General features: G+C 32.5%; 1 protein-coding gene across 1 annotated transcript; it reads left to right on the plus strand.

Moving 5' to 3' along the window:
- Positions 1–1,749: 1,749 nt before the first annotated feature.
- Positions 1,750–6,026, plus strand: LOC149192881 (delta-selinene-like synthase, chloroplastic). Its single transcript, XM_089406486.1, has 10 exons — positions 1,750–1,885; positions 2,082–2,269; positions 2,377–2,489; positions 3,082–3,302; positions 3,384–3,481; positions 3,575–3,667; positions 4,386–4,601; positions 4,728–4,869; positions 5,072–5,320; positions 5,405–6,026. Exons 1-10 carry the CDS (start codon positions 1,757–1,759, stop codon positions 5,705–5,707), a joined length of 1,752 nt encoding a protein of 583 aa, XP_089262612.1. The 5' UTR covers positions 1,750–1,756; the 3' UTR covers positions 5,708–6,026.
- The last annotated feature ends 18,138 nt before the right edge of the window (positions 6,027–24,164 follow it).

A 24,164-nucleotide genomic window follows, 5' to 3' on the forward strand; every position in this document is an offset into this window, starting at 1 on the left:
CTGAACATATCACAAAATTTATTGAGCAAGATATCACTATCACAAATCCCTAGTGATCAACCCTTATTAACTATACACAATTCAAGGCTGTAGCCATCCCATCTGCCCCATAGTTGTGTCCTTCATTTGAAGGAGAACCTGCAACACACAAAGAAATGGTTCAAGAAGTTGTAGAAGAAATAGGAGGCCTACAGTGGAAAGAAGAAACATCAACATGAGCAAAGGATTGCGTTAGGAATGAGTCAATCCATTGTGGTTGGGGCCTATTGGCTCCTTTGCTTCTCGGGATAGAGTTTTTGAGACATTTTGAGTAGTGTGACCAAAGGGTAGTTATGGATGAAAAAACGGAGGAAAGAAATAAAATATGGGGACATACAAGTGTTGTTGAGATGTAACAGTCACCAATGAGAGATGGAGCAGTGTCATCCGAGTCACAGAAGCAACCATGAAGGAAAGGGTGTGGCATCCCAGGAAGAGACTCACAGTTCAAACTAGTGAAGTTTATAAAAAATAAAGCAAAAGGAAACGAGAAGAAAAAGCTCACATGCCAAAATATTTCCACTGAGGTTATTGGACTTAGCATGGTTATGTGTTTATATGATTTTGAGCTACTTTATATGTTCGCTCTCGTGTTCCTATTGGAAAGGTCATAGAGTAAGGTCATAGGACGCCTGGGGTGAGATGACTTACTCCTCTCGGGTAAAGTAAAAATAATTACAGAGAATCTTTTGTTGACCCTGTGCTTAAACCCACGAGCTCTATCCTTTGTAATTTTTTACCAACAATAATAATAACAAAGACAAAAATGCTAACTATTAATTAATTATATATAAATCTTTTTATTTATATTAATTTATAAAATTTTAAAAATTAAAAATTTATAATTAAGTAATATATTTTTAAAATATTATGAATACGGTAAATACAGGTATATAAAACACATGTTAATATTAATACTATAATTGACATTATTAATATAATTGTTTAATAAAAATATATGAATTTAGATGCACTGAAGTTCAATTTCACTAACCTGACATTCACCTCACATCATCCAATTAACTTTGACCTAACGTTCGCAAAAATATATTAAATTAGTTTAATATTAACTTTAACCAAACGTTCGCAAATATATATTAAATATAGTTTAATATTAACTTTACTCTGACCGAACGTTCAAAAATATTTGTCATATAGTTTAGTTAACTACGTTCAACCTTTTCGTGCGACATAATCCATATTTCGATGAAAGCACCAATACTCCCATGATTTCACACTATATAAAAATTATCCCAATTTTTTTGTCTCACGCTCCGAACTCTGTCAAATATTCTTCCCGATTTATCACGGCATACAAATTATCCCATTTTTTTGTCTCACGGTCCGAAATCTCTCAAATATTCTGTCCGATTTGTCGGGGCATAAAAATTATCCCATTTTTTTTGTCTCACGCTGCGAACTCTGAACATAATCGTTTGCGAAACACGGGATCCACGCTTCTACAACCCCAAAAGTCCCGCCCTCCTAACGTACGATTACTTTCTGTTGGACAGGAACCACGTGATTAATCAAGTAGGCTTCAAAAGTACGAAAATTGAAGTGCAGAAATATTCTGTCTGATTTGTCATTTAGCATCTCAGAAATATTCTGTCTGATTTGTCATTTAGCATCGATGTGTAGCAGGAAATTGTAGTGTTACGCGTGTATATATATAAGCGAGCCGCTATTGTCCACTTATTAAATAAAGAGTAGTGTTATGGCTGAGATTTCTGAATCTGCTTCCGCCGAAATGAGCAATGAATTTTCCATCCCTCGACGGACGGCCAATCGCCACGGAAACGTGTGGGACGATGAGTTCATACTATCTCTCAACTCGCCCTATGGGGTATACTTTCAATCTCTCTCTCTTATGGCACCTGTCTGTAGCTCTGTCATCTACTCTTTGTTTGCGGGCACCTATTTGTCATCTGCTGGTTGTTTGCTTTTAGTTTTGATCTGTTTCTTGTTAGCTATCACTCTATCATTCCACCTATCTCTATCTTTCTCATCTATATATTTTAATTGCACTGAACTGTAATTAGGCACCAGCATATTATGAACGCGTTGGAATGCTTGTTGAGGAGATCAAGCAATTACTTTTGAGCGAAATGGAAGATAGCAATTATGATCTAATCAAACGTCTTCACATAGTTGACACATTGGAATGCCTTGGAATTGATCGACATTTTCAACATGAAATAAAAACAGGTGCCCTAGATTACGTTTACAGGTAAGTGAATCTGGACAGATAAATAAATTTAATTTAGCGTTTACATATATGTGCATTCCGATTTTGGGGCTATTTTCGATTCCCACGCTGACTGATAAGCTGAGTAGATGTTGGAACGAAAAGGGCATCGGAGTGGGATCGAGCGAGTCCTGCAAAGATCTTAATGCGACCGCATTAGGATTTCGTGCTCTCCGACTGCATCGATATAAAGTGTCTTCAGGCGGTATCAACTGCAATTAATTTGATGTAAAGCTTCAAGATATTTTCTAATATTGTTAGGCAGTATAAGTGAAAGAGCTCACTATATTGGGCTAGCCTAAGCTCAATGGTGAAAGTGAAAGCGTTTATTAATAAATATTGAACTTAGACAAGTTCCAAACTCAAATAACCTACTGAATGTGCTTGTAGAAAATTAGTAAAGAATCTCCTCGATAAGAAACAGCAGGTATACATATTTGCATTAAGGAAAAAAAGAAAAAAAGAGGATGGCCTAGTTGTAGTTGATCTTGTAGGGATTTTGTTAATTCCGTCCGGGATTCGAATCTCATAGCTGACGCGTATTAAATGGCCTCATTAAAGGTGTTATCCACTGACGCATTCGTCAAAAGTTTTTTTATCTTTAATTTATTTTTTATATTACTAAACACTGAACAAATGTCTTGGAATTTTTTAATGTAATAGATGTAGTTGTTTTAAAAAAAATAAGAGAATTGATGTAGGTGTTTAACTACAATTTTAGTATCAAAACACATGCTTATTTCTATTTTTATTTTAATTCAATTATGTACTTATATTCCAAAGTTTCCAAACAGGTGTGTTGGAGAATTTCAAGGGCGAAAACGCGAGGTTCTTCTGCAATTTTACTGGAGAGAAACGAGTGAGAAGCATGTTGTCGTTACTTCGAGCTTCAGACATTTCATTTCCCGGAGAAAAAGTGATGCAAGAGGCAAACGCTTTCACAAGAGAATATCTAAATCAAGTTTTAGCTGGACGCAGGGATGTGATCGCCGTAGATCAAAGTCTTTTGGAAGAGGTAGATCAAAGTCTTAATTAAAATTAAATGAAGGATGGTGTCCATGGTTTATAAAGTATTTAACTTCATACTGTTGTTTAGGTAAAGTACGCATTGGAGTTTCCCTGGTATTGCAGTGCGCCCAGATGGGAGGCAAGGAGCTTTATTGAAATATATGGACAAAACAGCTCGTGGCTCAAGTACTGGCCCTCTTAATTATATATATTAGACTTATCTTCGAATTACGAAAATTGTAATGCCATGCTAAATCTTCTTTCCAAATTTTTATTTAGGTCGAATTTCAACCAAAAAGTTCTGGAGTTAGCCAAATTGGACTTCAATATCCTGCAATGCATACATCAGAAAGAGTTACAGTTTATTACAAGGTAGTGATCGGTACTTGCCATTTTCATAGTTTATAGCGTCGAGAGCGTTTTTTTAACAGTTCAATACAGGTTGAATTTTAAAAAATAAAAATATTTATAAGCTTATTTTAAAAATATAATCGATCATTGAATGTGCTGAGCTTTGGCAGTTAACATTGGTGTAAGTATTTTGCAATTTCTCATCTCGGTAATAGTCCGTTAGTGTAAGTTTAAAGCCGACCAATCACTTTGGTAAATTTCAAAATTATTATTGATAATTCATAATGTTTTTTTAGTAATTCTTTTTAATCTAATTCTGGGTATGGAAGAAGACTTATTCATCCATAATAGGATATTTATTATCACAATTTACGTTGTATTAAATTAAATTAAATTTTTAGATTTCTTAATAAGTTTAACTCCAAAAATAACCTCCATTCTCAACATGTCCCATAAAATTTGAATCTGTGACCGGTCAAAAACTGAACCACAGGTATTTTTTTTCATATTATTAATAACATTAAAAAATAAATATCATTCATAATAACAATCTGCAAATAAATTCATCATAGTGTAAACATTTTCCTAATATTACTGGAAAAATTAGTCTCCATACCTAAATGTGGTTGTAATTAAATAAAACTCGTTAATATTACGCAGAATAAATATATACTCATTGTGAATTTTGGCATATCATGATCAGAGTTCACCCTCTGCAATACTTTTTTGTGCTGCGTAGGTGGTGGCGAGAGTCAGAAATTGCACAGCTGAATTTCTATAGGATACGTCACGTGGAATATCTTTTCTGGGCGGCTACATGCATTTTCGAGCCCGAATTCTCTCAAAGCAGAATTGCCTTCGCACAAGTTTGTGTGTTGGCAACTGTTCTAGATGACTTCTATGACACTCACGGTCTCTTGGACGAACTGAAAATCACCACAGAGGCAGTCAGACGGTGAATTCAAATTATACAGACTTTGTGCAAATTGCCAATTGAGTTATTTCTAGTTTCCCAGAATATTCCAATCATATATTTTCTGCGCCTGTTATATATCTTGAAAAATTTTTGTGCCATTTTCAGATGGGATCTTTCACTGATAGATGACCTTCCAGACCACATAAAAATTGCATTCCGGTTTTTCTTCAAAACAGCGAATGAATTGGCTGATCAAATCGTCAAAGTGCAAAAGCGGGATATGGCAGCCACACTAAAGTGCAGTAGCGTATGTGCTTAGGAAGATATGTGATTCTGTAGTGGGATTAGCTTAATGGGATGTTATTAGTTTTTAATTTTACTTCGACCGACCTACTAAGAAGCCAATTGACGGTGGAAAAGACCTTTTGAGATTTTTTAATTGAAAGGGGGAAGAAGATTAACACGTTAACGATTAACCATTAATGTACTTTCCCTGCTTGTATTTTCAGTGGCAGCGCTATCTTGAGTCTTATTTGCAGGAAGGGGAATGGATAGCGACTGCTCATGTGCCCACGTTTAATGAGTACATAAAGAATGCGCGTGCTAGCTCAGGGATGTGTATTCTAAATTTGTTTCCCCTTCTCTTGATGGGTCAACTTCTCCCAAGCAACGTTCTGGAGCAAATATATTCTCCGTCTAAGATGCAGGAGCTGTCAGAATTTACGGTCAGACTCATCGACGACTTGAAAGATTTCGAGGTATTTGGCATCTAAATCGAGATTTATTTGCATGCATACAATTCTATACAAAATACTGATTCGGCTTCACTATTTGCAATGAAGGACGAGAAGGAACACGGGGAGATGGCTTCAAGTATAGCTTGTTATATTAAAGACAATCCTGATTCTACCGTGGAAAATGCGATAAATCACATCAAGGGCATCCTTCACCTCTCCCTTGAGGAATTGAATTGGGAGTATCTTAAGGAGGACAGTGTACCATTATGCTGCAAGAAGTTCAATTTCAATATAACACGAGGACTTCAATTTATGTTCAGATACGGAGACGGCTTATCCGTATCTAACAAGGAAGTGAAGGACCAAATATTCAAAATTCTCGTCGATCAAGTGCCGATCAAGGAATAATGGCGACCCGGTTACTGTTACTAGGTGTGTGTATTAAGTATGTTACTGTTACTAGCCGTGTGTATTAAGTATGTTTTGAATAAGTGGGGCGATTAAGAATAAGAGTTTTAGTGCAAATGTTTATGGACGTAGTTTAGCCAAGTTCTGCCAAAGTGGCTGTGGAGATTGTTACCCGACAAATTCCAAGTATTGTGTACCGTAATTACAATCATCACGTAATCACCGCTGCACCATTTTCCATTTTTCTACTGTATTCTTATATGTTTTATCATATAAGAAAAATATATTATATTTTACCTATAGTTGGTTGAATTTGTAAGATGTTTAGTTGGTTGGATTTGTACGATGTTACGTATTATGTGTCTGCAATTTCTAGGTTATTTTTCTTTTTCTTTTTTCCTTCTTATTTTTTAACAATGGTATCAATTTGATAATTTATATTTGTTTTTAGTGTAGTTTAATTAATTATTATTAAAATTGTTTTTTTCAAATTAATTTTCGCATATTTTCAGAAATACTACTAAAGATTTTAGTGGAAGTTCACTTTCAATCATACTTACCAGTGGACAAAATTGAGTCATAAATTTAATGTTGAACATTATTTATAGTTATAGATTTAGTTGAAGGAGAGAGAATGTTTTATAAATATAAAAACATGATTTTCACTTTTTTCTTGAATTTGGTATATCTATTTATTTTTCTTACCTACTATCAAAATTTGACTATTTAACTAGTTAAATTGCTTACTTCGTTACTGGTTATATTGCTGGTATGGGTCTAGATCTTCTGCTTGTGCCATCCCAGAAAAAAATTGGGCTTGAAGTGAGTTCTCTCGCCCACCCAATGATGGTTGTTCACTTGGGTTTTCTGATGATAAGATGAAACTATCAATATACTAAGGTCGCTTCGATCTTTTGATTAGAAGATGAAATGGATAAATATACTTATCTCTTTTGATGAGGATTTGTGGGTATATAATGTGAAAGTCTTAACAGATATATATAGATAATGGTAAGGATGGGTATTTAGAAAAATTACCTATAGAAAAGGAAGAAAAGTAGAAACAATTATGAAATTGGAAAATTTATATTTTTCAAATTAGCTCTTGCTTTGGAAAGTAGTGAAGATAGTAAAGTCAAGAAAATAAGAAAAATAAAAAATGGTTGAAAATAGATTATTACTAATTTTTTAAATATATTTCTATTTTGAAAAATACTACATAAATAAATTTAGAATGGTGTTTTTAAAAATATTTTTTATTTATTAGATAACAGATCGAGAGCTGTTAGGTTTTTAGATTTTAGATTTGAATTCTCTAGCAAAAAATAGATATATTTTTTCCTAAAAGTGAATTGCATCTTTAAAATTGTTATATTATAGAGATATTGGAAAATAAGCTATTAGAAAGTGTTCAAAACCTAAATTAAATTAGAAAAAAAAATTATAATATTTCATTGTTCGAAAAAATAAAATATACATTTTCAAATTTTTAAGATATATAATATCAATTTTTTAGCTAATTAAAAAATTTCCATTTAATTTTTTAATCATATCATATGGAATTCGAATTTCAAACATAAAAATGGGTAATTATACTTTCAAACAGCACGACGACTTCAATTTCTCTTTAGATACGGAGATGGCTTATCCGTATCGAACAAGGAAGTAAAGGACCAGATATTCAAAATTATCGTCGACCGAGTGACTATTGAGGAACAATGACTACTGGGTTACCGTTACTAGCTGTGTATCAAGTATGTTTTGAAAGTTCTATGGTTTCGTAAATGCGTATGGCGATAGGGCCATAGGTTAAATAAGTTGCGGGATTGAGAATAAGAGAATTTGTGCAAGGGAGTTGTCTATAATGTGATTTTTTGGAGATTCCGGTGACAGAATCCGGAGGAAGAAATTGAGGTTAAATCTTGATTTCTTGCAGTTAAAATGGTTTTTTAACTGCATATTTGGATTCAGCACCCTCGAAAACCCCTGGGACGTTTTCATAGTGCAGAAACTAGCTATGAAACTTGAGATTCCAATAAATTCCTGCGGGATTTCGGCCTGAAAAACCAGCCAAAAAAACTTTCAAAAAATCGAATTATAAACAACTGCCTGCTAAAGTGCCTGTGGAAATTGTTCCCCGACATATTCCAAATATCGTGTACCGCAATTACTATATCACCCAATCACCGCTGCACCATTTTCCATTCTTCTACCGTATTCTTCTATGTTTTATCATCTGGAAAATATATTATATTTGCTTTATAGTTGGTTGGATGGATTTGTAAGGTGTTATATATAATGGGTACAATTTCTAGGTTTTTGTTTGTTTGTTTTTTTTCTTGTTAAATAATGAACGGTATCAATTTTATAATTTTTTTTAAGTGTAGTTTAATTATTATTTAAAATGCATTTTTTTTTTCTTTTCCAAATAAATATTGCTAAAGATTTTATTAGATCATGGAAAAATACCATTTTATAAAATTTTGATAGAGATTTTCAGAAATATCTCTATAAATTTTAGTAGATTATGAGAAATGAGATTTTTATAGAATATCTCAACAAATTTTATCAAATTATAGGAAAATGCCATTTTATTTTTATATGTATTTAAGGTTAGAATTTTATAGTACCTTCGTCAAGCCCCTTTCCCTTAATCCCCTTCCCTAGTCCGACAGGATTTTCCAAGTCATAGCCCATTTTTTGCATTTTTTATGATGCTTAAAATTATCAAATTTATTCCTTTAAAATTAGAATTAGAGTTTTAATAGTGATTTTTGCCATGATAAAATTGATAGGATTTATTAGTTTTTTTTAATGAAAATTATATATTTTTTTGTTAATTGTTTACTGAAATATTTTAATTTAATAAATTTTAAAAATATTAAAATGATTATTTTGTTTTTTATTTTAAAAAATTTAAATATTTATTATTTTATAATATAATATAATTTTGAAAATATTAATATCTTAAATATTATGAAATTAACATATAATAGAAATATATTTAAAATAAACTAAGTGCAATTTTTTTATTCAATTTTTTAAAAATGTTATACAAGTGTTAAGTGAAATAATATGGTTTGCTATTATATAAAATACCAAAATGTATATAAAGTAATTGAGTTATAATATGGTTAGTTATTATATAAGATATTAAAATACACAAAGCAATTTAATTATAAGACTTTAGTATGTAAGTTATTATATAAAATATTAAAAATGCATATAAAGTATTTTAGTTATAGGTTTAAATTCTTAACGTACAATAAACCTTTAAGAATAGAACGATAAGTATTAAAATGCACATAATATGGTTAATTATTAGGTAAAACATTAAAAATGCATATACAGTAAGATAGTTGCTGGTGTAAGCTTTTTACAATACAAGTGAGAACAATGAGTATAGTTTTGGTTTATTAGTTTATTAGTATATCTATATAATTTAAATGGTTTATTAAAATATTTGTTTATATTTTTAATATTATAAAATAAATATGTGTGAGAGAGAAATTGCAAGGTTAAAGATATTTATTTTAATATATTCAATTATTTTTTTGGTGAATGGGGAATTAAATTTGCTAACTATAATTAAGTTATTTTATACATATATATATAACCAAGAATATTGGCTTTTTATTTATTATAAACATTGCTAAAGTTCATGTTTTTAAGATATTTTTTAAATTAATTGATATAATTAAAGTGGAACTAAGGGCATAACTATTTTGAGATAAACATCAAATTTAATATATAATTTACTATTAAGTATATTCTAGAATATTTTATAGAGATTAAGTCCCTAAGAGCTATCTCATAATCATTGATAATTAATTAAAATTATAAAATCCCTATTCTAAAATAGACAAACCTATCTATAATTATGCTTTCTATTTTGAAAAAAATAATTCTATGTTACATATCTAATGATTTGTAAAGTCCCTTTAACATCTCGGTTATAGCAGAAATTGTATGAGCAATGTTCCAATGACTTAAAATAATTGAGATTTTTAGAGGAGTTCGTAAAACCCATCGTAATTCTGAAAAAAATGTTTTAGAAAAATGTTTAACAACCCAATAAGAATACAAAAATTAAGTATATGTCGTAATGTTCCAATGACTTAAAATAATTGATACTTTTAGAAGAGTTTGTAAAACCCATTGTAATTCGGTCAAAAAATGTTCTAGAAAATGTTTAACAACCAAATAAAAATACAAATTTAAGTATGTGTCATTATGTGTCGAGAAAATCATTAATAATATTTTTATAAATATTAAAAATTTAGCTTTAATAGGATTTATGGTCGAGAAATAAAATTTCAATTTAGATTCATCTTATCTTGCAATCCTTGGCACCTCACGAACCATCCCACCCTCCACACCCAGAGTGAATCAATCAGTTCACTTGATGCAGTTCCACCTACTGGATCTCTATCTTGCTCACTTCGACCAGTGATCAATCTCTCTCTTGGTGGTATCTTATTTCGAACCTTCTCTCGAACTTCCTGCCAGATAGATCTTGCCGCCTGCCTTCTCTCTTGTAATTTTAGAGGGATGAAATTTATAGAGAAGTAAATATTTCCTCACCTTTTTTTCTCTAAAATGGTTTACACCATAAAGGGTTTGATATTTCTTGGCACATGATACATCATAAATTTATATTAATTCATATATATATACACATGATAAATATAGAGTAATCCACATTAATTATGAAAGCATATATATATATATATATATATATATAAAAGAATATTTCTAACCAAATATATATGTATATATCAAGTGGACAATGATTTTGTTCAATTTTGGATCTAAATTGAAATTATTTTTTAACGGATTTTCTTACTTTCAATTACCGTGTCTCTATATATAAATATGATATAAATTTATTTTGCTTAATGATAGCACAAAAGTATTTTATTTATGGTTGATATTGTTGATAGTTCAAGGTCTATGCAAGAATTTAAGCACAAGAATAATGACACAAAATTGAATAGTACAAAATATTTTACTTAGTAAAACTCTAACATTTTATATACATTTATTTTGCTTAATGCTAACACTAAAATATTTTATTTATGGCTGATATTGTTGTTATTTCAAAATCTATGTAAGAATTTGATGAGAAGAAAAATGACACAAAATTCAATAGTATATATTATTTTACATAGTAAAACTCTACCCTTTTGTTATTATAAGAAAATTACAATCAAGCTTATATTCCTCTTCAATAGTTCGAAAAATTCATAAATGAAGTAGGATTTGTTGCAATAGTTTTGGCATTGGTTTTGGAAACCAAAATTGTAAAGGTAAATGTAATAAAAAGTTAGGTGAATCTCATCTTTATTTTTCCTTAAATTATTTTTTTTCACATTAGTTTTGGTAACTACCATTATGTTTGTTAAGGTAAATGTTATAAAAAATTAGGTGAATCTCATCTTTGTTTATCTTTAGATTATTTTCTTTTTGTTACACTCAAGAATGGACACTTTGCAAAAAAAATTCAACGTTTCCAAATTTGAACGTACCACCTATGGAGACTAGGATTAGAATGAGGAGTTGTGTAATTAGATTTTATATTTTCAATAAATGTTTTACCTTGGGAAAACTATGGGAAAGAGAACATGAGTAATAGAGACTTCTTCCTATTCTACAAAAGCTATTAAGTAGCCAAGTCCACATAGGAGAGAAATCATTTATTAAGAAAATAACATAATTGGAAAGAAATATTATGCCAAATTAATAATTAGAAATTATGATGCAAGGTTACCCCTACTTTACCCACAGTTTGCATGGATTATGAATATAGCTATCTGTCCTAGGAATTTTTAACTCACTAAGTAGTTAAATCATCAATTCTAAGGTTTAAGGGCCCTTTCTCAAACTCTGCAGAATAACTCATTACTATGCCATCAATGCCTAATTCCTAGGCAATATCCACTTATCGGAATTTAAATCACCCCTTTAAGCCTTCAATTTGGAATTTATTAAAGGCCTTCTCTTAATTCCTTCCTATTGGGATGTTATAACCCTTCTAGACCTTCAACCATTCTTTATCGGGCCTATCAGGAATTTATAAACCTTTAGTACTCTTCATTAAATATTAATCCCATACTTAATAACCAAACCCACATACATAACTTTTCCCTTTCTAAAACCTTGGTTCATATATGTTATATTTCATGAAATGCATTATCGGTGCTATTTTCCTTCTAAACCCATTTACAAAGGAAATCACCCATAAAACATACCTTTCAACCTTTGGTATGGCTACTGCATGATTCCCGAGGTTTACCCTTATCACTATAGGCAATCACATCCTCCGCAGTAACATTAACACATGTTACCCTGTCTCCGCCGATATGCGATCATATAATCTTTCGGACTTGAAATAATATTAACTATGCTTCATTTCACTATCGAGTCTGCTCTTATCGGCCCTTCGCACAATTGCATATCACATGTATTGAAGGCAAGGTCTACAAAACATTGTGATCCGATCACATCTCCACTGATCCTTTACTTGATCCAACGGTCATTAATGCTCCCGATCTCCAGAGTCACTCTGATGGTTCTCTACCGTTGTTATTCACCTAGTAGATCCAATAGTCCATAATCATTTCGGGTTGGTAACAGGCCTGACACTTAACACTTCTTTCAAACTCAATGGAATTATAAAACTCAAACCTAATACATTTTGGGTCTGGCTTCTCAATTAAACTTCAATCACTTTGGCACCCGATGATCGTTCGATGGCGAGATCTCTCCAATCGTTGATGTGATTTAATCCCAACCGTTGATCATTAAAGACCTAATGGCTACGATTCACCCATACTCCATTTCTTCCACCCTTCTCCTTTACTTAGATTTTTGCGTATTTCTTCAGGGTTCCTATGTTTTCCATGTTTTCTAAAGATTTTCCTTCTGCCTTCAGTTCACTTCCACTTGAACTCTAAGCTCGTGATTTATTTTATCACCATCCTCTTTGGCTTCCAATTTCACTGTGCCTCGCCTACATAAATGTACATATGCAATTCTCTGATGCATGCAATGTATCATTCAACACTCAATCACTCATTTATACATATTTAACCAATATTCGTAGATATCTAAATATAAACACTTAATTACAGAATGAGATCTCTATCTCTCTGGCTTGATTTTCTAATATCAGTGGCCTCTATTCCAACTCTGCCCATAGGCTTACAGTCACTCCAAATATCTAATCTCTCTAACCTCTCTAACCTCTCTCTTTTCCTTTTGGGCTTACATTTATACATAACGACTCTAAAACCAATTCCTGGTTTAGATCCATGAATTCCTTAACAAATTTCCTAATTCTTGTTCTTGTTCCTAAAATCATGAACTGACTCCTAATCTAGGATTTACAATCAAATCTCAATCCCTCAATCTATCAACTATCCTAATCTATCATGTTCTCCTACATTCAAGAACATTTACAATAAAGCCTAACAATATTAAATTAATTCTCTACTCTAGCTTCACTCATTAAAATCACTCAAAACATTAATAATTACATTTAATTCACTCTTAGGAATCCAGCTTCCTTAGAAACACAATACCCCTATGTCTACTAGAATACAATGAGTTTTCTTGGGCTGGATGCTCCTGCATCAGACTCCCAAAGTAGGAAATTTCCATGATATCTTGATCACATTCTTCATATGTTGATATAAACCACCAGGATCCCAAAATTTAGTTTGTAGCTTCCCAAACGCTTTGCTCATTTGCTGCTGCTGTATGTCTGCTATTTTCTGCTCTATCTTCCTCTCTTTTTCAATCAGGTTCATACTCTAATTGATCTTCCTTCCTTCTGCTATCATCTTCCTCCCTTTGTCTTGTTTCATCACTAGCTGCCACATTTCTTCAATTTCTGTGTCCAGCACATCCTTGGATTGGTTCATACCTTTTCACTTACCACTCTTTGTCTCCTTCTGCTTCAGGTTGTTGTTGTTGTCCACTAACTCTTCAAATTATTGTAAGTTACTTTTAATTACTTTGACTCCTATGCCAACTTCCTCCCTTTCATCCTTACCATCTTTCATGATTATCTCTTTCTTCACTGAATCATGATTGTCCAACATTCTCTCCAGCAATTGAACATCCCTATTCCATGGATTGAATTGTCCTAAAGAGTCTTCTTCTTCCATTTTTATTTGGTTTTCCATTTGTGTCGAAATTCCTCCAGCATCTCCAACTAAACCTACATTCATAAAACACCTATTAAAATAAAAATAATAAGGATTATGTGCCTTATCTCCCTCTGGAAACAATTTATCTTGCTGCTCTGTTTTCTCCTCCTCTATCAGCACATCAGTATGCTCATTTGAATTCTCAGCAGACTTCATGAGATTGTCAGCTAGTCTCTCCTCCACACCATCTATTCTAATGATGTCTTGATGCCTTTGTCCAATGTAGTGAACTTCTTCATTCTTGTGTAATTCTGAATTTACAACCTGAACACTTACCTTTTGGTCTTCTAGCATTTTTCCCAAAAGACTTAACTCCTGCCACAAATTTGCCATCGCACTTGGAATTTCTCCCAAGAGTTTTGTACAGTCCTCACTATCTTCTCCTTTTTCACAAGTATAACTTATTGACACTATTTCTTCATTCTCGATTACAATAAAATTTTGATCCTCTATCACTTTGATAGTTTTAGATGTATGTCCATCACTCTCCCCTTGATCACTTAAGAAAATCAATTTGACATTATTTTCTTCAATAGCAAATTTCTTATCATAGGACACAACTGTCTCATCCCCACTAAAGATATTTCCTCCATTAAGCATGGAATTTATGAATTCATTTTGCGTAATAACTCAACTTGATCTTCATTTGAAAGACAGTCATCATCATACTTTACCTGACAATTTTCAGTTTCATTCAAGATATTTCCATAAAATGGTTTATCTTCTGCAATACCTGCATTCATACACAACCTGTCAGTTGTAAAACCATAAGACATCATGACCTCATTTGATGATTCAATAACCAATTCCTCCTGTTGTTCCAAGCCCTTTACATGACTTAGAAATATTTCAATGGTCTTCTCCTCCACCTCATCAATTCCTTTACTTGATTGCTTGATATCCTTTCCTATTTCCTCTTTTAAAACAGAATTTAGATTCTACCTTTATTCTTCCATCTTTATGAAAATATTAGCATATTGTCCTTCTCTCCATGTTTCACCTGTAAACATAAACAAATTATCATATTTAAAATCATCAGATCTTTTGCCCTCACTTGAATCTTCAATCTTCAAGTCTTCATCTTCACCCAGAACTTCACCCTGCTCTGGTTCACAAATGGATACTTCCATTTCCATTTCCAACTCAGCTTCTCTGAGTTCTTCAGATCTCAATTGAACACCCAATATCTGTTAAAGCTTCATCATCTTTTCTTCTAATTGCACATTCACTTGCTGACTCCTCTTCTTTTGTAGCCTCTACCACTTCACTTTCTTTCTCATGACATAACCATGTTTCTGCTCCATCTCATTTCTTTGTAATATCTCCACTAACACTTAAAGCTGAACAGTTATCTCAGCCATCTCCCTCTCATATTCCTCTTTGCTTAACTGTCTTTGTGTGCCATTTGCCTTGGCATCCTTCTCCTTTTTTCCTCTGTTGTGATCTCTTTCAGAACCTCTACTATGACTGTCACTAGTCATCATCCTCTCCATCTCTATGAGGTCCTCACTCACTTCAGTATGAGTTTCACTAAAGCCTCTTCAAGAGAAAGTCCTCCCTGCTGCCACTTACCTCACCAAGCTCTCCTCACTCAGTCTTTTGGCAAGAAATTGGTTCTCTATCCCTAGAACCTCCTTTGAGCACTCTTCTCTGCTCCTTTAGGCTTCAACTCATCTGTACCTTCTCAAGAACACAATTGTCCTCTTGTATTTCAATCACCATGAAATACTTGGTTATGACCACTTCTTCTTTCGCTTAGAAAGTCTTACCAACTTTCTTCATTACCTTGGAAATTATACCCACATTCTTTGTGGAATTGCTTTTGTGATCTGCAACAATATCTCTGTAGTAACAAGTCTCATCCTTGCTACATATGCTTCACTAAGATTCTCTCCTCTAAGCTTAGTCTTTCAGCATCTCTCTGGTCCTTTCCTCTAAAATTATTTGAGCACTCCCTGCTCTTGGGCTATTGCTGCAATCTTTTCACCTCCTTATTTTGTTACCTGTGCATCAATATAAACCACAACTCTTCTATCCTCAAATCAAATCCAACAAAACATGTCATCTCACCTTCAAGATCTCTGCATGATCTTGTTCCACCATTACCTGTACTTTGAATGGATTGTCCTGCTTTTTCTTGCATTTGCAAGTTCTGTTGCACTTTATCTCTGTGTGCCTACCTTCTGTCAGATTAGAATCTGATCCTTCCTTGCCTGCATACACATCTTAAAACACAACTCTATTCTAAATCTCTTTCTACAGAATTCCCTTATTCTATTCTGTTATCAATTGTTTCAATAATAATTATGCTCTAATACTAAATGACGCAGGGTTACCCCTGCTTTACCCACAGTTTGCATGGATTATGCATATAGCTATCTGTCCCAAGAATTTTTAACTCACTAAGTAGTTAAATAATCAATTCTAATGTTTAAGGGCCCTTTCTCAAACTCTGCCGAATAATTCATTATTAACACATCAATTCCTAACTCCTAGGCAATATCCACTTATCGGAATTTAAATCACCCCTTTAAGCCTTCAATTTGGACTTCTCTTAATTCCTTCCTATCAAGATGCTATAACCCTTCTAACTCTTCAACCATTCATTATCGGGGCTATCGGGACATTATAAACCTTTAATACTCTTCATTAAATATTAATCCTGCACTTAATAACCAAGCCCACATACATAACTTTTCCCTTTCCAAAGCCTTGGTTCATATATGTTATATTGCATGAAATGAATTATTGGTGCTATTTTCCTTCTAAACCCATTTACAAAGGAAATCACCCATAAAACATACTTTTCTGCCTTTGGTATAGCTACTGCATGATTCCTGAGGTTTACCTTTATCGCTATCGACAATCACATCCTCCACAGTCACATTAACACATGTTCTCCTGTCTTCGCCAATATGTGATCATATAACCTTTCAGACTTGGAATATTAACTATGCTTCATTTCACTATTTGGTTCGCTCCTATCAGCCCTTCGCACAATTGCATATCACATGTATTGAAGCCACAGTCTATAAAACATTGTGATCCAATCACATCTCCACCGTTGATCCTTTTCTTGATCGAATGGTCATTAACGCTCCCGATCTCCAAATTCGCTCTAATGTTTCTCTATCGTTGGTCTGTGCCTAGCAAATCCAATGGTCCATAATCATTTAATGTTGGTAATAGCCCTGACACTTAACACTTCTTTCAAACCCGATGGAGTTATAAAACCCCAACCTAATACATTTTTGGTCCGGCTTCTCAATTAAACTTCGATCACTTTGGCACCTGATGACCATTCGATGGTGAGATCTCTCCAATTGCCGATGTGATTTAATCCCAACCGTTGATCATTAAAGGTCCAACAACTATGATTCACCTGTACTCCAATTCTTCCACCCTTCTCCTTTACTTAGACTTTGCGTATTTCTTCTGGGTTTCTATGTTTTCTGGGTTTTCTAAAGGTTTTCCTTTTGCCTTCAGTTCACTTCTACTTGATCTCTAACCTCATGATTTCTTTTACCACCATCCTCTTTGGCTTCCAATTGGTCCTTTGAATGGATCAATGGCCCCTTTCAAACCTCTGTATTACTCTCTTCTTCTCTATGCATTCGCTGAATTCCCCTCTCTGTGTTCACTGCACTTTGCCTGGATAAATATACATATGCAATTCTTTGATACATGCAATCTATCATTCAACACTCAATCACGCATTTAGACAGATTTAACCAATCTCTATAAATATCTAAATATAAACACTTAATTACAGAATGAGATCTCTGCCTCTTTGGCCCAATTTTCTAATATCAGTGGCCTCTACTCCAACTTTGCCCGTAGGCTTACAATCACTCCAAATATCTAACCTTTCTAACCTCTCTAACCTCTCTAACCTATCTCTTTTCCTTTTAGGCTTACATCGATACATAAGGACTCTAAAACCAATTCCTGGTTTAGATCCATGAATTCCTTAACAAATTTCCTAATTCTCCTTCTTGTTCCTAAAATCATGAATTGACTCCTAATCTATGATTTACAATCAATTCTCAATCCCTTAATCTCTCAACTATCCTAAATCTCTCATGTTCTCCTACATTCGAGAACATTTACAATAAAGCCTCATAATATTCAATTAATTCCCTACTCTAGCTTCTCTCATTAAAATCACTCAAAACATTAATAATTACATTGAATTCACTCTTAGGAATCCAAATTCCTTAAAAACACAATAACCCTATGTCTATTAGAATACAATGAGTTTTCTTGGGCTGGATGCTCCTGCATCAAACTATCATAATGGGACAAAAATATTATCCTAAAAATTTAGCTATAGAAAAATACAAAGTTGGGAGAAAAGTAAAAGAAAGCACAAAAACGAAAAGTCTTCTAGGAAGAGATAAAAATACCACTAAGGAATACACACAAAATTGTTATTCTTGGAGGTAAAAAGTCTCTGAGGAGGAATTGTTTATTATAGTTGGTTGGTTGAGAGGAACATGCTTTATGAGGTAGGATTGGTAGCATTGCTATTATAGATATGAAACTTTAAATTTGCATTATTACTAGGGGTGAATGTTATGTGATATTTATTATACTCTCAATGCATTCACCATTAATTATATGTGGGTATGTCTCATTAAAGACTAGAAATTAGATATATATTGATTTTTATAACTCATGATAGTGATTAATAATATATTGATATGCAATGCTATTATAGATATGAAATCTTAAATTTTCATTATTACTAGGGGTGAATATTATGTGATATTTCTTATACTCTCAATGCATTCACCATTAATTATATGTGGGTATGTCTCGTTAAAGACTAGAAAATAGATATACATTGATTTTTATAACTCATGATTTTGATTAATAATATATAGATATGGTTGTAGGAGATAGAAGTGACTGGATATTCATAATTATTCTAGTTAGGGGGATAGAGAACGGATATAAATTGATGTTTGTGCATATTAAATATAATTATAAGGAAAAAAAGGTACATACAAATATAATATAGTTCCACAATCAGGTATAACGTATATAAGGTCATTAGAATAATCTTTTATGCATATTTCCACTAGAATGTTCTTTCTAGAGAAGACATTGATTAAGGAATAAAAAGGGGTTTATGACAAATTGGGAGCAATGAATTAAACTATGGGTAACAAGGAAATGATATTTATATGTTTAGACAACATAGACACTCAAAGAAAATTATTGAATAAAATAATACTAATACCCCAACACGAAATACAAGGGTAATTTATTTTAAAACAATAAATTGACTTCTAGAAATTGGAGAAATACTAATTATTTATTTTCCAATAAGAAAACATGAAACGAACATCATAGCAATGGTAACTAATAGATATGCTATAATTACATTCCAAATTCATAAAATGAAAGATTGCAAACTAATGAGAGATCTCCGTAGTGGTGATGATAGTGCTTTTACACTTCATATCAATAATATATTCTAACAAGTTGATGCAAACAGTGCATAGAATGAGATAAATATAAAATAATTATACATATTATTACCATATGCATAGTGGAATTCATACCCCCAAGTATGAAATCAATACTAATAGTAAGTAAAATTGAAATCAACACTAGTAGTAAATATCTTTTTCTCAAAGAACAATTATTCAATACGCAACATGTACCAAAACAAAATTCTATTAATAGGTAGAGCAATGGTTTAGAAGACCAAATACAAGGGAAAGTGGGAACAACCTACTCTATAGAATTAAAAGGGAACCAATGTACAAAATATATTTACAAAAAAAAATTGATTATACAAAGTTTATGCGAGATCGGGCAAGTGTGGATCAGGGCCACTCATTAACCGTGGACTTAAATAAATCTACATTCAACATTAATGAAGTGTTTAGGCACTGCACAGGTCAAATGTATGTAACAGAACTCTCGGGATCAAGCTTGAGCTCACCATTATATTGACAAGGATATGAATAGGAGTCACATAAAGAAATTTCAAGTTACGTGCAAGGATTCACCAATAAGAAATTATTTCCTTCAGCAAGTTACCTGCTAGAGCACGGAAGCCAAGTAGTAAAATTTAACCTATGTGATGAAAATCACATAAAAGGTTAAACACTCAAAGAAATGTCAAGTTACAAAGTATAGAGTCAATAGTGAGTAATTGCAAAAAAATCCCTTCACCATTAGAAACAATTAAATGTTAAAATAAGAACTCTGAGAATATAGACAAAAATTAAATCAAGGATTAAATATAATGGTTGGGATGAAACCTAACTCATTAACCATAGATACACCTTGAGTAGGCCATATTTTCTGTTCGAGCTTTAGAATACCAACTGGCAAAAACCCCTTAACGATTTAATTTCGAAATGATATACAGTCAAAGGAGAATTTCCATATTAAGGAGCAGTAGTAGAAATTAGGAAAATGGCATGAGGGAATTACCTATAGGGTTAAGGTTAGGACCTGTGAAGAATTTGTCTCTTAAATCCTCTTGAAAAATTGAAGGAGAAATGAATTGGAAACATGGGAACTCAACCAAAAAAATACACAGAGAAGATACAGGTATAAAATGAAATTAACCATGGTTACAAAATAAGAACCCTAGGGATAGAGAAAAAAATACATGAACCAATGGGTAAACAAGAAAATCCTTGAAGTCCTCTAGAAATTTGATATCCACCTTAAAAAGGGGCCAAACAAAGTCTTAGAATGGTGCATAAGAAAATAATATTATGTTCTTGTGTAACAAGAAGGTTGTGGCAGTTAGAAATTACAATTGTGTATTATGAAAAGTCTCAAAATAAAAACTCAGTGAAATAAGGGGACAAATTTCAAGCTACCTCTGTGAAATCAACAACGTTGGTGAAGACTCTTGACCAAGTGGAAGTCAAATACCCTATAATTACAAATGACCACGGAAATCGAGAACACCTACCATGGAAAAAATGTAGGGTTTGAAACCCTTGTTCGGATTCGCCAGATGAAAGAACGAGGTTAGCAGCGAAAAAATGGCAAAAGAAAATGAAACATAAACAAAAAACTTTACCTAGTTCTATTCCTTTCTCTTACCTTAGTTATTGAATTTATGTGTTAAATCATGGCCATGGAACAATAAAACATGTGAATGTAGTGAGTTGGCTCCATTAAAAAGTGACAAGTGTTATTAATCACATGGAAGGATCTTTAACCCTTTTGGCTTCCAAAGTGAGTGAGTGCATTTATATGGTTAATGAATAATGAAACCAAACATAAAGTGCACCTTCAAATTAAAAAGAGAATTAACGGGCACATACGTATCAAGACAATATATACCTCACATAAAAATTATAAAGAAATAAAATCTTAACTCAACACATGTGAACCACAAATGGTATATAAAGATCATAACCATGTAAACCTATGCCTAGATGAAAACACATTTGTTAAGAATAACAATAATCATGAAAATAAGGTTAGTAGACACCAAGGAACATATGGTAACTACATATAAGATTTTTTTTTTTAAATGCAATCGATAAAATTAAGAATCAAGGCTCCAATATTATTAAAAATTCCTTGCGAAAGTGTTAAATGAAGACATAAAATTTTGGAAAATGAAGGAGGAATATTATATTGAATCTCAGAAGTGTGAAGACTTATTTCTTAAGGGAATAATATGTTATTTATCTTGTAATTATATTAATGAGGACATTTTTTTGTTATTTGAGAAGAGTATGTTACATACGGTATTGAAGTTGTAGGTTCAAATTTTGAGGCTAAGGGCTAAACCATATCTTTAATTGTGTACATTGGTTGTGTCTTATAAAACTAATTAAACTTGTTACGATAATGGTGTTATGAAATAAAAATAAAATGATACAACAAGGACATAAACTTGAGATTATATTTGGATTTGGTTGGGAGATGAAACTTCACCTCCAGAAAACCAATTATTGGAAATAGAAAAAAGCATGAAACAAGAATTGGCTAGTATCATGGGCAACAATGGAAAATTTTTAAAGGCAAGTGGAAAGTAGAAAAGTTCACTAAATATTTGAATGAAAAGTAAAATCAGAAACCTCTAGATACAGAGGTAGAGGAGGGCACATAAGACTCCTTAAAGAAAACAAATGCATATGATAGTGTTCGAAATGAGAATGACAAACCTTATTGAGGAAGAGTCACATATGACAAGTTCAAGAATTTAGTGGATAGAGAAAATATATGCTTAGATAAGTTCGAATTGATGCATGCATGTGCTAAGAAGTTGTTTGTAGAGAAGAAAATGATTGAAAATTTGTGGAAATATGCACATGTTAAACTTACTGACACTCAAAATTTGCTAATTGTTGCTAATTTTTATTATGAAACAACATACAACCATCTAATCAAAGACAACACATGTCGATTAATATATTGTAAATTAGTATGTGAATATACACAAGGTATATAGGTAGAAGTAATGCATGTTATCTATGTATGATTACCTATAATAGTAAATTAAATATAAAAAGAAAGGGCATGGAAAGACTTAGAACTGCATGAAAGGTTGTTAAGGATTTAAATGGAAGGATTCCTATGTAAATAGGTGCAATTACAAGAAACCTTTTACAGTAGTATGTGATCTAATTTGCTACGAATTGTAGAAGTGTATAGAGGATCTACACAGCCTGATTATTGGTATGGAAAGCACATAATAGTATCCAAGTACATAAAGAACTCAATGTTCCCTAAGAAGTAGTTACATAAATAGGAAACTCACACACACACACATATGAAACTAAAACTACTCCAATGTACTATTCTAACTAACAGATGATAATATGAAAGAGAATGGAGTAATGGAATATTGGGTAAGAAAAATAGCTATTAACACTAAGTAGTGTTGTATACATTTTGGAAAAGTTAATTGTGAAGATACAAAGAAATGAACCTTTCTTCTAGGTTTATATACTTACAGATATGTATATAGCATGAGAATAAATGTATACAATACATATACAACATTGGAGTAGGAGATCCAAAAGAAAAGGCTGAGCATAAGAAAAATAAAAATCCATATATATGATGATTGACTATATATAACAATTGAAATATCAATAAAAAATTGTGAATTTAGAAATTTTAATTTTAAATTGTTTTATATATGTAATCATAGTAGTTAATGGAATATTCTAAGGAAATAGGAATGTCACACCCCCTCCTACACCCATAGCCCCAACAAAGTTAGAATGAGGTAGTCACCACGCAAATCCAACTCCTAATGTACAATTATGGGAACGTGACCTAATTTTTTTTACATTTTTCAACTTCCTTAAAAATTCCAATATATAACATCATTGCATCCATCTTATCAAAATGATTCTAAAAATATAAATTTTTCGTCAATCCCATTTACGAATTGAGAGTTATGCCCTCTTAATGATAGACCCTTTTACTCTCTATATCATCTTAGCCTTCATGTGGCAGACATCCAGTAGGCCACGTGGTGGGTGTTTAGGAAGTTCTCGCATCGTGGACAGGTCCATGTGGCAGGAAAACTAAATCACAAGGTGAAATTCAACCTGTTTCCATCGACATGTATTTTATTTTCAATTTTGGGCCCGACCCCTGACCTCTGGCCTAAGTCAGGGTCGACTCTCCTCTTGGCATGGTAACGTGTTATGTTGGTGTCATCCTAACCCCTAACCTACCCAATCTCTCAACTCTATTCAAACTCCTAACCTCCACCATTTTCACAGTTAGTACACCATAGGTTGGGGTGGAGAGCCCTCGAAGTCCAACTTGCCTACCTCACCTCCCGAATTTTGACTTGTGGGTCCCTAAACTTAAATTTATGCCATTTTTAGTGTTTTATTAGGGTTCCAAACACCAATTTCTTTTAATATTTTTTTGGGTTTTTCTTAAACTTTTGAAGCACTGGTTCCAACACTCACTTGAAAATAATTTTAGGGAATCTTATGCATAAATTGGCCAACAATAACTCAATAGAATGATGTAAAAAAAAAATCTAGGCGAAATTATTTCCTGAGGACACATGGAGTAGGATAAACTCATTAACAAAACAAAAACTTACTTTCCTTGACTCAATCATCCCTACCAGCTAAACAATAAATGAAAAAGGATTTAGCATCACCTAGAACAATAAGGGTTAGCAGTAAAAAGTGTACAACAACCCATGATAAAAATTTCTCATCCATTCAACATTTAATCATCACAAGATGAGAAGCACTCCACGGTGACCATTGACTTCA

This window comes from Pinus tabuliformis, chromosome 2_2 (genome assembly GCF_031772625.1).
Source record: "Pinus tabuliformis cultivar Carrire ecotype Pingquan chromosome 2_2, CPIR1, whole genome shotgun sequence".
NCBI classification, from domain to species: Eukaryota; Viridiplantae; Streptophyta; class Pinopsida; order Pinales; family Pinaceae; genus Pinus; species Pinus tabuliformis.

Bases quoted from the DNA above. Each gene is read 5' to 3' on its own strand.
- LOC149192881 (XM_089406486.1), top strand. From the start codon at position 1,757: ATGGCTGAGATTTCTGAATCTGCTTCCGCCGAAATGAGCAATGAATTT. The intron at 3,303-3,383 runs GTAGATCAAAGT...ACTGTTGTTTAG, and splicing joins ATCAAAGTCTTTTGGAAGAG to GTAAAGTACGCATTGGAGTT. The intron at 4,870-5,071 runs GTATGTGCTTAG...TTGTATTTTCAG, and splicing joins CCACACTAAAGTGCAGTAGC to TGGCAGCGCTATCTTGAGTC.